The sequence below is a fragment of the Ipomoea nil genome, unplaced genomic scaffold (genome assembly GCF_001879475.1).
Source record: "Ipomoea nil cultivar Tokyo-kokei standard unplaced genomic scaffold, Asagao_1.1 scaffold1619, whole genome shotgun sequence".
NCBI classification, from domain to species: Eukaryota; Viridiplantae; Streptophyta; class Magnoliopsida; order Solanales; family Convolvulaceae; genus Ipomoea; species Ipomoea nil.
In genome coordinates this window covers 212,166-224,097 of record NW_017618047.1, presented here as the reverse complement: position 1 = coordinate 224,097, position 11,932 = coordinate 212,166, and the positions used below count along the sequence as shown (strand labels likewise).

Here is an 11,932-nt window from a genome sequence, read left to right as displayed (position 1 = left end):
ATGTCAGAGACACCGAAAAGAGAGAGAGAGAGAAGATTTGCAGTGAAGTTTTTTTCTGATTTTACTCAGCTGAGAATCGGAGAAATCGACCGGCGGTGTTGAGTTTCTCGCCGGAGTTTGTTGTTTATTTCTTTCGTTTGATGAAAGAGAGTCGACGGCGGCCATGGAGAGAAATATAGGTGGTCGGAGAACAAGTGCGGAGAACTTCAACGTAATCTCGAAACTACGACAGAGAATTTCCAGTGTCAGAAATGCACCTGGTTCGACTAGTTGCAAATTTTTTTATTATTTTTTTTAAATTGTAATTTTAGGATTCGGATAAAGTTTGCGTTGTTTACTTTTGCAGGGGAAGATAAGGAAATGGATGAAAGAGTGAGGTTACGAGATCGAGAACAAATATGCAAGAAGGAGGGGGATCGATTGTACGGCAAGCGGAAGAGAACGAGTTGCACCGGGAGCGATGGGAGCTCGGAGAACAACGGAGAAGAGGAAGAACGTAAAGTTCATCGGAGTCCGAATCCTCCTCCAAAGCAAACGTTGCCGTCATCTTCTATGTCGATTCGTCAACGGAGGACTGTTGCTCCGGCCAGAGTAGCAGCAAAGTCGTCGCCGGCTAATGAGATTATCGGCCTTCATATCCCAAAAAAGGCTCGCTCAGGTGGGAAATACTGGATTAACCAGAGAACACTGATATATTCTTTTAATATCACAAATGGCCGTTGGAAATTCATCGTTTTCTTCTCTAACAAATTCAGTGAAACGGACATATGCGTATTGTAATTCGGGAACGGGTCAATTTGGTGAGGAGAGAAACAATCGGAGACTTTCGCCCTTGTCGATGAGTCGCTGTGTGGATGGCGGGTTGCCTTCATCTTCGAGCATTTCTTCCAAGGCAAAGGTCGGTAGCTGTCTCTTTATGGTTTATGGTATATAGCTGTCTCAACATGAATTCAATGAATTACTGATTTTTCCATTTTAATTTTCAGAAACTACTTGGCCCCAAGACTCGGCATCAAATGATACTTCCCAATTCCTCTTCGTTAATTCAAGACGAATTAGAGGTTGCCGAGGCTCTGTTCGACCTGATGAAGCAATCTCGTTCTCCGTCTCAGTCTCAATCTCTGTCGCCGTCGCAGGGCTCTATGAAACGAAGCGATTACTCGAGTGAAAAGATCTGCTCAAGTAGCTCAATACCCTCCCAGACTTCAGATTCACCTCAAGAAGTAGGTCAGTATGAAATATCATTTGTTTGTTTTGCAGAATTTACGGCATTTCAGTTACTTTCTTTGTATTTCCAATCACAGTTTCTGATGCGTTTGGCAATGTGATTTTTATCTTAGTAATGTTTTCGTTCTGATTTCTGCCCTTATTGATGTGAACCCAGGCTCGAATAAGAAAGATGGTTCAATGGCTGAAATGAACACACAGGAGCAGTTGATCACAATGGAAGCTGAGAGGATAGTGGGTGACTCGCGGGAATCAAAGGACGAAGAAACTAGTAAGAAGGAGAATGATTCAATTGATCTAACCAAGGAGTTACTGGCTGGAGGAAGGGCTGAGACAGAGGAATTGGTGTCTGCAAAAGTGGAGGAATCTCAATCATGTGCTAAAATATGTGTTGATAATCTTTCAGATTCGGCAAAAGTGTGAGCATCTTGGAATTTTCTTTTGCTGTGTCCTTACTTTTCTTTGGTGCCATCTTTTTAGATATGTAATTCTAATCTTTTTGTTTCAGTGATACAACTTTCATGGTAGTTGACACAAACCAAAAAACCAAGTCTGAGATTGTTCTAATGGTAGGTAGTGACCAGCAAAAGTGGTTCTGTATTTTGGTAATTGTTGTTTCAAGTTTATATTGTTGCCCTGGTAGGGGAGGTGTAGCCGTGTAGGAGCTACTGCTTAATCTTTGAAGAAAAGCACTTTTTTTTCTTTTTTTTTTTTTTTTTCATTTCAGTTTAACTGAGATCTCATGTTGTTCTTGTACAGGAAGGTGTAGTTATGCAAGAGGATGAACAGAAGGTGGTTAGAACTGAAAGGGGGGAGCAGAAACTTGGCAAAATATTTCTAAAAGAGGAATTATGTAAAGAGCACCAAGTGCAAAAGGAGCAAAATCAATGTCGAAATGCTATTCATAAGGAGAACAAAATTGGTAATTTAGCAGTTCATGTCGTTCTCTGAGTAGAATAGTATTGTTTCTCCCTCCATTATGAAGTCAAGCAAATGGTCTGAAATTTTTGTTATATGCGCAGATCAACCAAGCTTATTCGCGTTGCCAGTTGCTATGGTGGGCAGGCCTGGTGTATTTCCTTACCCAGGGTATGAGCTCCTTACTCAAGAATCCTCATTTCCCCTTAATAACTGATTTTGGCCCATTCCATAACGGTGTCATTTTGTCTGCAGATACATGCCTGCTTTGCAGACAGTTTTGCCAATTGATCCTTCTAGATCTACCAGGTCTTCAAATGCAGTGAAGGTTATCTCTTGTTTCCATCTCACTTCTCATCTATTCAGTCTGTCTCATATTGTTGTTGTCTTTTTTTAGTCAAATCTTAGTTTCTTGAGTTAACAATATTTCTGGACATGTGACTGAACGAACAGTATGTAAAAATATGCAGTCTCCCCCATTTCTACTCCCACCAACTCGGCCAAAGAAATGTGTAACCCATCAATATATTGCTTTGAATATTAAACATCACCAGCACCTTGTTAAGAACTCCAAGTGGTGTGCACCAGCCGGTCCTGATAAAAGCGGGGCAAAGCTGCAAAATCATAGTCCCGTGCCATCATCACATCCCTTGCTACTAGGAGACGCTTGTCGAGGGCAGAGGTTGAACACTATACCAATTCATGGAGGAAAAGATCAAACCTCAGGAATTACCAACATTGGGGATTCATCAAAGGATAAACAACTTATGCTTCAACATCCTCTACTGCTACTCTCTGGTAGTAATTCACTGGTATGTCAATATTGGATTCTCAAGGTAATTTGTTAAATGGGTTTCAAAATATAAAAATTGAAGTATTTATCTGCTGTATTTATTCTGAACAGCATGGCCCAGACTTGATGTTCCCTCTTGGACAGCATCAAACAATGGTAGGGTCATCTGTTAATCAGTCAGGACCTCCCAAACCAGCTAAAGCAATGGGAAAAACTTCTTTACAGTGTAACTCAGCTGTGAGAGGGGAAACTGCATTTAACTCTTCGTCAATGCCAGCTGATGCTACAACAATAAGCTTTAAAGGTATAAATTTACATGCAAATAAAGCTCCTCCTCAGATGATGGCAATGGTACAAAACAACGGCTATCCATTTTCTATGATCTCAAATAATGTTGAAATGCTTTCACCATTTCTGGCCCCCGCTATCCCAAATGTTCCTGGTCCTGGTCCTGGCTATTCACCAACTTTCCAGACTTTCAAAGCTCATCAACAACCAGTTTCCCACAATACTAGCACATCGACTGGTTCATTATCTCATACACAACCACCCAGTCATCAACAAAAAGACCCTCAATCCAGCAGAAATAGTTATCTTATGTCAGCTACCACACACTCACAGCAACCACCACCCCATCCTCCTAAAAAGATGGGGGCAGATATGAGTACCCAAACTAGTGCATTGATATCTAAGCACACATTTCACAGACAAAAACCTTATAATGGTCAGCATTTGTCAAACCCTGTCCAACCAATAAATTTTGCTTTGATGCCTCCTGGGATATTGGGTACTGGTGGCAAAATCATATCTCAGCAGCAGCAGCAGGGTCTTAAAGTCGGTGAAGAGTTCATCCCTCAAACATTTGCTGGGTCAGTTGGTTCAACAACCTCTGCTACTCCCGCACTTAACTTATCTTCTGTTGCACAGAAGCCTTCAATCCTCCATGCTCTCCCTGATATGTCCCAGCTATCAGTTTTCATCTGCCATCCAAATGGCACTGCTTAACAAGTTTCAAAATTCTGGAGGAAAGAATGTGGCCAGCCACTCTGACCAACATCAGCAATAGTAAAAAAGGTATCTTGAGCACTCCCCTACTTTCTAAATCAATATCTGCACTGTAACAGGAAGACCTATTGCGTTTTTTATAGTTAAACCCTTAGTGTTGTGTTTATTCCAATGCCTTTTTCAGGAACCCAATCTCCATCCTGTTATGCATGCTATGATGCCCAGAAAGTGGCACAGTTTAAGCTACCTACCTACGAGGTGCAGCTCAAGTTAACGTTCCATTTCCCAACAAGAAACCTCATTTCCTCTCCAGTAGCCAGCCAACAAAGATGGAGACCCTTGTGGGAGTAATGCACTGAAAACTCTGTTGATAAAGCATGGAAATTCGATCTTCAAGCTTAGCTAGCTTCCCCCTCCATTGTTGTTCTTCTGGAAGTTTACCAGGGTGGGTTCAGGGTTCTACTGCAATGCAAGGAATGGTAAATGAAGCAGGCAGGCAGGCAGCTTCGATAGTGACAAAGGATGATAGGATGGTGGGGAGGTGAGAGGCCATTGGCGCAAGTAGTGTTAAAATGAAGGTTAGTCTATGGAGGAGGCAATGGGATGTGTGTATATCTATACATATTTGTTACTCCTCTGTTGTATATATCATAGTAGTAGTCTAGAAGTCCCTTCCTGTTTTTCCAAACCCTGGTTCTAATCAATGGAACAAAACCAGACAATCAGACAGTTCCATATTGTCATCATCCACTCTAAAAAACAACTTAATAATGTAATTTACACATAATAATTACAGCAATGGCAAAATCTGTTGGTAGCATTGCAAAGAAGAACGATATGATCGACTTAGTCATACGCCAATTCATTCGTTCACATCAGGGGAACGATGGACTTATTCTCTTCGTGATAACGCCTTCCTAACTAAGAACATCCTCAATAGGTATAGATTTTGAGGAGTTTTTGCGGATGTGATTAGGAAAGAGAGATAAAAGGAAAGGAAAAGAAATATGCATGGTGCGCCCTACTGGGCGTCTTAGTCCATATTAATGTGCCCAACGTCTTAGTCCATGTTAATGTGCCCAACAACACTTCTTTGTTTTGGTGGGGCTCACGGTAGAGACCAAAAATCAGTGCCTCGAGGAAGCTCAACAATTTCTTTCTCCTTATTTTCTCTCTTCCACTTCATTGAAATCTCCTCAAAATTTGAACAAAAACAACTATTGTGGTTGCTATAAATAGGTTAGTGTATAAGTGTATAACTAATTAGGATGAGAAGTACAGAGAACGAATATATAAATACTAAATAGAGTCCTAATCTAATAAGGATAATATAGTCCTAGTCTAATATGAATAATATAGTCTAATATGGATAATATAGTCCTAATCTAATATGAATAATATAGTCCTAGTCTAGTATGGTAGAAATTGAGAGTTGGGGGCTAAATATAGAATACCAACAAACCTATGGACTAAAACGAAATTACTAATATAAACTTTTAATCGGGTATTCGGGTGGGCAAGATATTCAACCCGCCAGCGCCTACCCGCTCAAAATCATTTTATCGAATCCCTCATCCACTACACTACAGTATCTTCTCTGATCTTTTGTCTGAGTTTCGATTGAAGTTTGGGCTTTTCGTCGGCACCGGAGAGAGAAACCCTAATCATGGATATTCTCAAACAGGAGCTGGAAAAGAGGCGGAACAGCCTAAGAGAAGACGTCGGAGGCAAGCGGGTCTTCAAACGCTCCGAGATCGAGCAGAAACGCCTTCAGCGGCTTCACGAGGAGGAGAAACGCGAAGCCGAAGCCAAAGCGCTCCGTAAGAAGCAATCGGAACAGAAAAACAACTCCGGCGCCGACTCCTCTTCCAATCCTAACTCCAACTCCGATAATCTCAGCAAATCCAACGCCGAATTCAACGCCTCGTCTTCCAAACCCCAAACCCTAACGGACGAACAGAAGATCGACTCGCTCAATCTTTCGAGGCAGGAAGTTATTCGCCGACTCCGCTTCCTTAAACAGCCTGTCACTCTTTTCGGCGAAGACGATGAGGCGAGGCTTGATAGATTGAAGTATGTGTTGAAAGCGGGGCTTTTTGAAGTCGACGATAGCGATATGACGGAGGGGCAAACGAATGATTTCCTGCGTGATATTGTGGAGTTGAAGAAACGACAGAAGTCGGGGATTTTGAGTGAAAGGAAACGGAAGGCCAGGGAGGATGCTGAGGATAAAGAGGGAGGAGGCGGTGATGATGATTTGAGTGGAGACGGGGGCTCGTCAGGAGTGGATTACGATAAGGATTTGAAGAGGATGAAGACGAATTTTGAGGAGCTTTGTGATGAGGATAAGATTCTGGTATTCTTTAAGAGGTTACTGAATGAGTGGAACCAAGAGCTTGATGAGATGACCGAGACTGAAAAGAGGACGGCCAAGGGGAAATCTATGGTTGCCACATTCAAGCAGTGTGCAAGGTACTTGAATCCTCTATTCAAGTTCTGCAGGAAGAAGGTTAGTATACTATTTTCTTGAATACTTGCTTAACATGCCTCTATTGTTTTTTTATTTTATTTATTTTATTTTTTTATTTTATTTTATTTATTATTATTTTTTTTTAATGATTTTGTACATCAGTTTTAAGCATGCATGACCATCAAAGTTTAGAGCTTTTGTATGATTCTGTAGACACATGACTAGAAATGATTAGACTTTTCTGTTGGTGGTGTAATGTTGTCAAATTAACAGAGGCATTTGTTTGTTGAAATGGAGATTTCATGTGTATTATCAAGTGTTTAATGTGAATTAGGGAGATTTGTTATGATAGTGTTATGCAGGGCTGCATATTCCTGTAAGTTGGCATTAAATTTTTTTGAATAAGTAGTCTGTAAGATCATCTCATGACTTTTTATAGGTTCATATATAAGTATTACGGAGTACATTTTAACTTAAAAGTATTACACATCTGTCTCACACAAGGCCTACTCAATCTTTTTAGTATGTTCTATGTATGCTATGGGTGGGAGTGGAATTCTGTTCAATTGTTTCTTTCAATCTTGACCAATAATCAAAGCATTGCCTTGCCATAATTTGTATATTTGTTGAAGGGCTATAATCTTTTAAACGGTAGCCAAAAATGTAATTCAGCTAGTGAAGTTGCTTTTTTTGTGTGTGTGTGTGGTGATATTGGTGTCTTTTACTCTGTATTGAGGAAGAAATTATTGTATTGATATAGCCTCGACTGTCCTCGTATGTTGCACCTGATCTTTATGCTCTCACTTTTTCCCTTAACTGTCCTCACCTTCAAAGCTTTTATGATTGACCTGCATTTTCCTTCGTCGTCGTGTTACATATTCTGCTTCACGGACAGATGGATGGCTTTCACTTTTCATTCATCGTTCATCTTTGTAGTTGTTGAATTTATGGGGATTGAGCTCAAATTTATGCTGTTAGACTACTACTTTCTTGCAAAGTTATACAGAGAATTATTGCTACTGCACAGTGTTGCTTATGTTGATCTTGCTATCTGTGTTGTATAGGTACTGCCTGATGATATTCGGCAAGCGTTACTTTTGATGGTTCAGTGCTGCATAGAGCGAGATTATCTAGCCGCCATGGATCACTACATCAAACTCGCCATTGGTAATGCCCCTTGGCCTATTGGTGTTACTATGGTTGGTATCCACGAACGTTCAGCCCGTGAGAAGATCTACACCAACAGCGTTGCACACATCATGAATGACGAGACTACCCGGAAGTATTTGCAGTCAGTCAAGCGATTGATGACATTCTGTCAACGCCGCTACCCCACTGCCCCATCGAAGGCCGTGGAGTTCAACAGCCTCGCCAATGGCAGCGATTTGCAGTCACTTCTTGCAGAAGAAAAGTCTTCAGGGGGATCTCAATCCTCGGAGGAAAAGCTTCGCATATTGCCTGCCTAAAGGATACACATCATCTTCTCTACAACGTAGCAGTCATTTTGTTGTATACTACTAAACAACTACTGAACATTCTGCTTTGTCTGTAATTAACGTTGGTTTAATCCTGAATTGTTCTCTCCTTTACTAAAATTAGATGACCAGAAGTTAAATGACCAGAATCCTTCGTTGTCTTTACACATTTATGATTCTCTGTTGATAAACACTCATTGATGCTGTTTGGTTAACATTCACATGACTTGCTTCGGGTGACAATGTGGGTGTTTGATTTTTCTTTGATTCTATGAACATTGAGAATTTGGAATTGTGTTAAGACTCTCCGAGTAGAGGTGTATAATTTGATGTTGAGTTTTGAAGTCAAGTTGGCTCAATTGGATATGGGATCGGGTTCATAGGGATATTAGTAGAAGTGAGTAGAAGTGTATAATTGACGTTGAGTTTTGAAGTCAAGTTGGCTCAATTGGATATGAGATCGGGTTCATAGGGATATTAGTAGAAGTGAATATAAAACATGGGTATATGTTTTATGTTTATGTTTTATGTTATGCGTTTCTGCGTTTTAGTTTGGTATTTTAAATGTATAGATTTTTTAGTGTAACACAACATATTGTGTGTCATATTTTATGAATTTATGTTGTTATGAGTTTCTGTGTAATATATCTGTACCTTACATGTATGAATTCAGTAACATATTATGTGTCTCTACAAATTTACGTTGTTGTGAGTTTCTGTGTAATATATAATGTGTATATGTTTATTGTGAGAAAGACGTTGTTTTGATCTAGGATGCACACAATGTTATGTGTAACCTGGTCCACGCTATAAATTGCCTCCCTAATCCCTTCTCGTCTTCTCGTCTTCTCCGATCTCCACTCGACGTCGCCAAACACCAACCCTCAAGCCCTCCGCCCTCGCTCAGTCGCTCCTCAGTCCTCACATCCTCAAACGGTCAAACCTCACTTCAGCCCTCACTTCAGCGACGACGGTACGGAACTCAGGCACTCAGCGGTTGCAACTCACCTCAGCCCTCTGCCCTAACTCCTCGGCTCAAGGTAAACTTTTTACATATTAAAATTAAAATTGTGTTTGAAAATTTTAAATTTTCTTTAATTGCTCATCATTATTTTATGTAAATTTTTTAGAAAGAACCAAAGGAGTTACTGTGTTTGTATCATTGTGTTTGAGAAATTAATTATGGAGTATGCAAATTTTGGAAATTATGGAGTCTGTAATTATGAGAAAATTGTATGTTTTAAGTGTTTAACCAGTACAATTGTATAAACAATTTTGGGCACTGGACAGTGGAAACCAGTGATATTTGTATGTTTAAGTGTTTAACGGAAAGATATGCTGTCTGGTGGCAAATATATAAATACATACTTATAGTTGGGCAATTGCTGTCTTAAGGTGTTCTATCAGGGGATGAAGAATGTTTGTTTTACAAACTAATGATGCTTAAAATTTCTTCTACATCATTTTGCCTTCTTTACTACAACTACTGGAGTCCTGTATCATAGTTCAGAGATCTGGCTTTTGTCCACCCAATTTCAGCTTATTTTGAGAGTCTGGGTTTAATTTTAACTTTGTGGATAATGGATAGGTTTTTGGCTCCATAATTTTATGTAATCAAGGCTAGTTGTAGCATTACTAGCTTTAGTCCATTGCTTTCTTGTGCAATATTATTATTCATAGTTTTCTGTAATGCAACCAAACACCGGAAATGAAAATGAAAATGTGAACACACCCTAACTGTGATGTAACAAAAATTTAATTGCAGGTAGGTCTAATTTCCTGACTATATAAAGCCGTAAAACGACGGTGGTGGGACAGTGAATGCAATGGCAAGCGGCAATAGCAACCAGGAGAAGCCACCGTACCGTCCATATCGACAGAAGAAAGTTCTTACGGCGCATACACGCGCCGTCTCCTGTGTGAAGTTCTGCAACAATGGCAAGCACTTCGCCTCGGCTTCCTTGGACAAAACGCTGATCGTTTGGTCAACCGAAACCCTAAGTAAGGTCTCCCAACTCGACGGCCACTCCGACGGAGTTTCCGACCTGGCCTGGTCATCTGATTCCACCTACATCTGCTCCGCCTCCGACGACCGCACCCTCCGTATCTGGGTTGCGCGTGACGGCGAGTGCGTCAAGACCCTCCGTGGCCACACCAACTTTGTCTTCTGCGTTAATTTTAACCTCCAATCCAACCTCATCGTCTCCGGCTCCTTCGACGAGACTATTCGCGTCTGGGACGTGAAGACGGGCAAGTCCGTGCACGTGATCCGGGCCCACTCCATGCCCGTCACCTCAGTCCAGTTCAACAGGGATGGATCTCTCATCGTTTCCACCAGCCACGACGGCTCTTGTAAGATATGGGACGCCGCCTCCGGCGCCTGCTTGAAGACCCTTATCGATGATAAGGTCCCGGCCGTTTCCTTCGCCAAATTCTCCCCCAATGGCAAGTTCATACTCGTCGCCACTCTCGATAACACTCTTGTAAGTTATATCACTTTTTATACATTTTGATCGAATTAAACTTCTTTTTGGTATCTAATCACTCAGGAGAAGCTTCATAGATCACGAATTTTTACTTTTTGAGTGATGAGGAAACCCGATGCCAATATCCAACTCTACTGGGAAAATCCTGCCTTGTGATCCTAACTGACAAAAAGCTTTGTGACCCTAGCTTACAAAATACCACGAAGAGGTAACAAGCCTAGTTTCACCAACTGACCGGCTTAAACTAAGAATACCAATTGCGCGACCAACTTGGCTAGGGTTATCCACATCACTTTGATTATACTTGTAATGAAATCATTGAACTATCCGTTCAGTTGTGAGCTCAGGAGTGATTTTTCATCTTTATCTTTGCATATATCTGCTAAAATTATGCATTCTGATACCTTGGCCTTTCCCTTGATAATCTAATCTCATGAATGAATTGTAATATGAAAGTTTCTTGTTTGTGTTTTCTTGTTAAAGAGACTCTGGAACTACTCTCCTGGCAAAATATTGAAGGTATATGCAGGCCATAAGAACAGCGTGTATTGCATTACAGCAACATTTTCGGTTACAAATGGGAAGTATATCGTCTGTGGCTCTGAAGATCATTGCGTGTGGATATGGGATCTGCAAGAAAAGAATCCTCTCCAGCAGCTAGAGGGGCACACTGATACAGTCATCTCTGTCAGCTGTCACCCTGAGCGGAACATGATTGTCTCTGCAGGACTGCATAATGATAGAACCGTGAGGGTGTGGGTTCAAGATTAAACAATGTTCTTCAACTCTTCCTGGTTAGTTACTTCTAGTCTTGTTAATTAAGGCACAGATTTTTACTGCAGCTCAACTTTTCAATGCATAATACTCTTTGAATTCTGCTCCTGTGCTTGAAGCAATGAATGCTAGGGAAATACTGCAGTTACCAATATCTCGAACTAGTTTAGCCATTGTTAATCCTTCCAATAATTTTCTGGTTTCATAGCATGTTTCTATTCAGGTGATAAGAAATTATCTACTATTTTGCAGATATTGCCTCTGGGAACGTACCATAACAAAGAAATGTCATGATAATCTCTGGCTAAAGAAAGGTCTCCGCAACAATATATCCAGATTCGACTGTCGAAATGGCAGTCCTTGAATCTGACAAGCTCTCTCAGAGTTATGATCTGTTGTAGTGTTGATAAACTGTCGGGTTTTGGTCATCTGTTAGAGTTTAATTTTCTGTTGATTATTAGGAATCTTCAGAACTTTGTACAGGCAATGTTTGAAAAAAAAAAAAATCATACTTTCTGTCATTATGTATTTATATGTCTATTGATTAGTACTTGCAAAACTTGGTGACATTCTTTTTTCCCTAAACTTGGAAGAGTTGTTCTTAATAGGGCAAATCAACGCTCAACATGATTAATCTATCTCACAAAATACAGTTAGTTGTGTATAATAGGGTGAGTCTCGCTCGCTAAATGACAATCATTATTGTGTTGTGTGGAGCATGTATGAATTATATTTTGTATACTGTAAAATAATGTACATCCAGTACAAATATAATGTACATTGT

General features: G+C 40.4%; 3 protein-coding genes across 4 annotated transcripts; all 3 read left to right on the top strand.

Moving 5' to 3' along the window:
* LOC109191316 (protein TIME FOR COFFEE-like) lies at positions 1-4,672 on the top strand. Of its 2 annotated transcripts, XM_019341920.1 has the most exons (13): positions 8-260; positions 347-658; positions 756-862; positions 893-898; positions 987-1,227; positions 1,385-1,646; positions 1,736-1,796; positions 1,987-2,149; positions 2,250-2,316; positions 2,401-2,473; positions 2,616-2,957; positions 3,050-4,012; positions 4,128-4,672. In XM_019341920.1, exons 1-12 carry the CDS (start codon positions 164-166, stop codon positions 3,941-3,943), a joined length of 2,625 nt encoding a protein of 874 aa, XP_019197465.1. In that variant the 5' UTR covers positions 8-163; the 3' UTR covers positions 3,944-4,012; positions 4,128-4,672. The 2 variants fall into 2 exon arrangements, with proteins under 2 accessions (XP_019197464.1, XP_019197465.1); XM_019341919.1 differs by having other exon boundaries at positions 1-260; positions 756-898.
* An 850-nt stretch (positions 4,673-5,522) lies between these two features.
* Positions 5,523-8,055, top strand: LOC109191317 (pre-mRNA-splicing factor 18). Its single transcript, XM_019341921.1, has 2 exons — positions 5,523-6,452; positions 7,478-8,055. Exons 1-2 carry the CDS (start codon positions 5,610-5,612, stop codon positions 7,877-7,879), a joined length of 1,245 nt encoding a protein of 414 aa, XP_019197466.1. The 5' UTR covers positions 5,523-5,609; the 3' UTR covers positions 7,880-8,055.
* Positions 8,056-8,679: 624 nt separating this feature from the next.
* LOC109191319 (COMPASS-like H3K4 histone methylase component WDR5B) lies at positions 8,680-11,678 on the top strand. Its single transcript, XM_019341924.1, has 4 exons — positions 8,680-8,928; positions 9,654-10,371; positions 10,858-11,168; positions 11,401-11,678. The coding sequence occupies exons 2-3, from the start codon at positions 9,715-9,717 to the stop codon at positions 11,143-11,145; spliced, it is 945 nt and encodes a 314-aa protein (XP_019197469.1). The 5' UTR covers positions 8,680-8,928; positions 9,654-9,714; the 3' UTR covers positions 11,146-11,168; positions 11,401-11,678.
* The last annotated feature ends 254 nt before the right edge of the window (positions 11,679-11,932 follow it).

What these genes read in the sequence shown, in the direction of transcription:
- LOC109191316 (XM_019341919.1), top strand. Translation starts at nt 164, where the DNA reads ATGGAGAGAAATATAGGTGGTCGGAGAACAAGTGCGGAGAACTTCAAC. An exon ending in AGATTCACCTCAAGAAGTAG is followed by an intron (nt 1,228 to 1,384) that starts GTCAGTATGAAA and finishes ATGTGAACCCAG; the next exon opens with GCTCGAATAAGAAAGATGGT. An exon ending in CTTTCAGATTCGGCAAAAGT is followed by an intron (nt 1,647 to 1,735) that starts GTGAGCATCTTG and finishes TTTTTGTTTCAG; the next exon opens with TGATACAACTTTCATGGTAG.
- LOC109191317 (XM_019341921.1), top strand. Translation starts at nt 5,610, where the DNA reads ATGGATATTCTCAAACAGGAGCTGGAAAAGAGGCGGAACAGCCTAAGA. An exon ending in TCAAGTTCTGCAGGAAGAAG is followed by an intron (nt 6,453 to 7,477) that starts GTTAGTATACTA and finishes TGTGTTGTATAG; the next exon opens with GTACTGCCTGATGATATTCG.
- LOC109191319 (XM_019341924.1), top strand. Translation starts at nt 9,715, where the DNA reads ATGGCAAGCGGCAATAGCAACCAGGAGAAGCCACCGTACCGTCCATAT. An exon ending in CCACTCTCGATAACACTCTT is followed by an intron (nt 10,372 to 10,857) that starts GTAAGTTATATC and finishes TTCTTGTTAAAG; the next exon opens with AGACTCTGGAACTACTCTCC.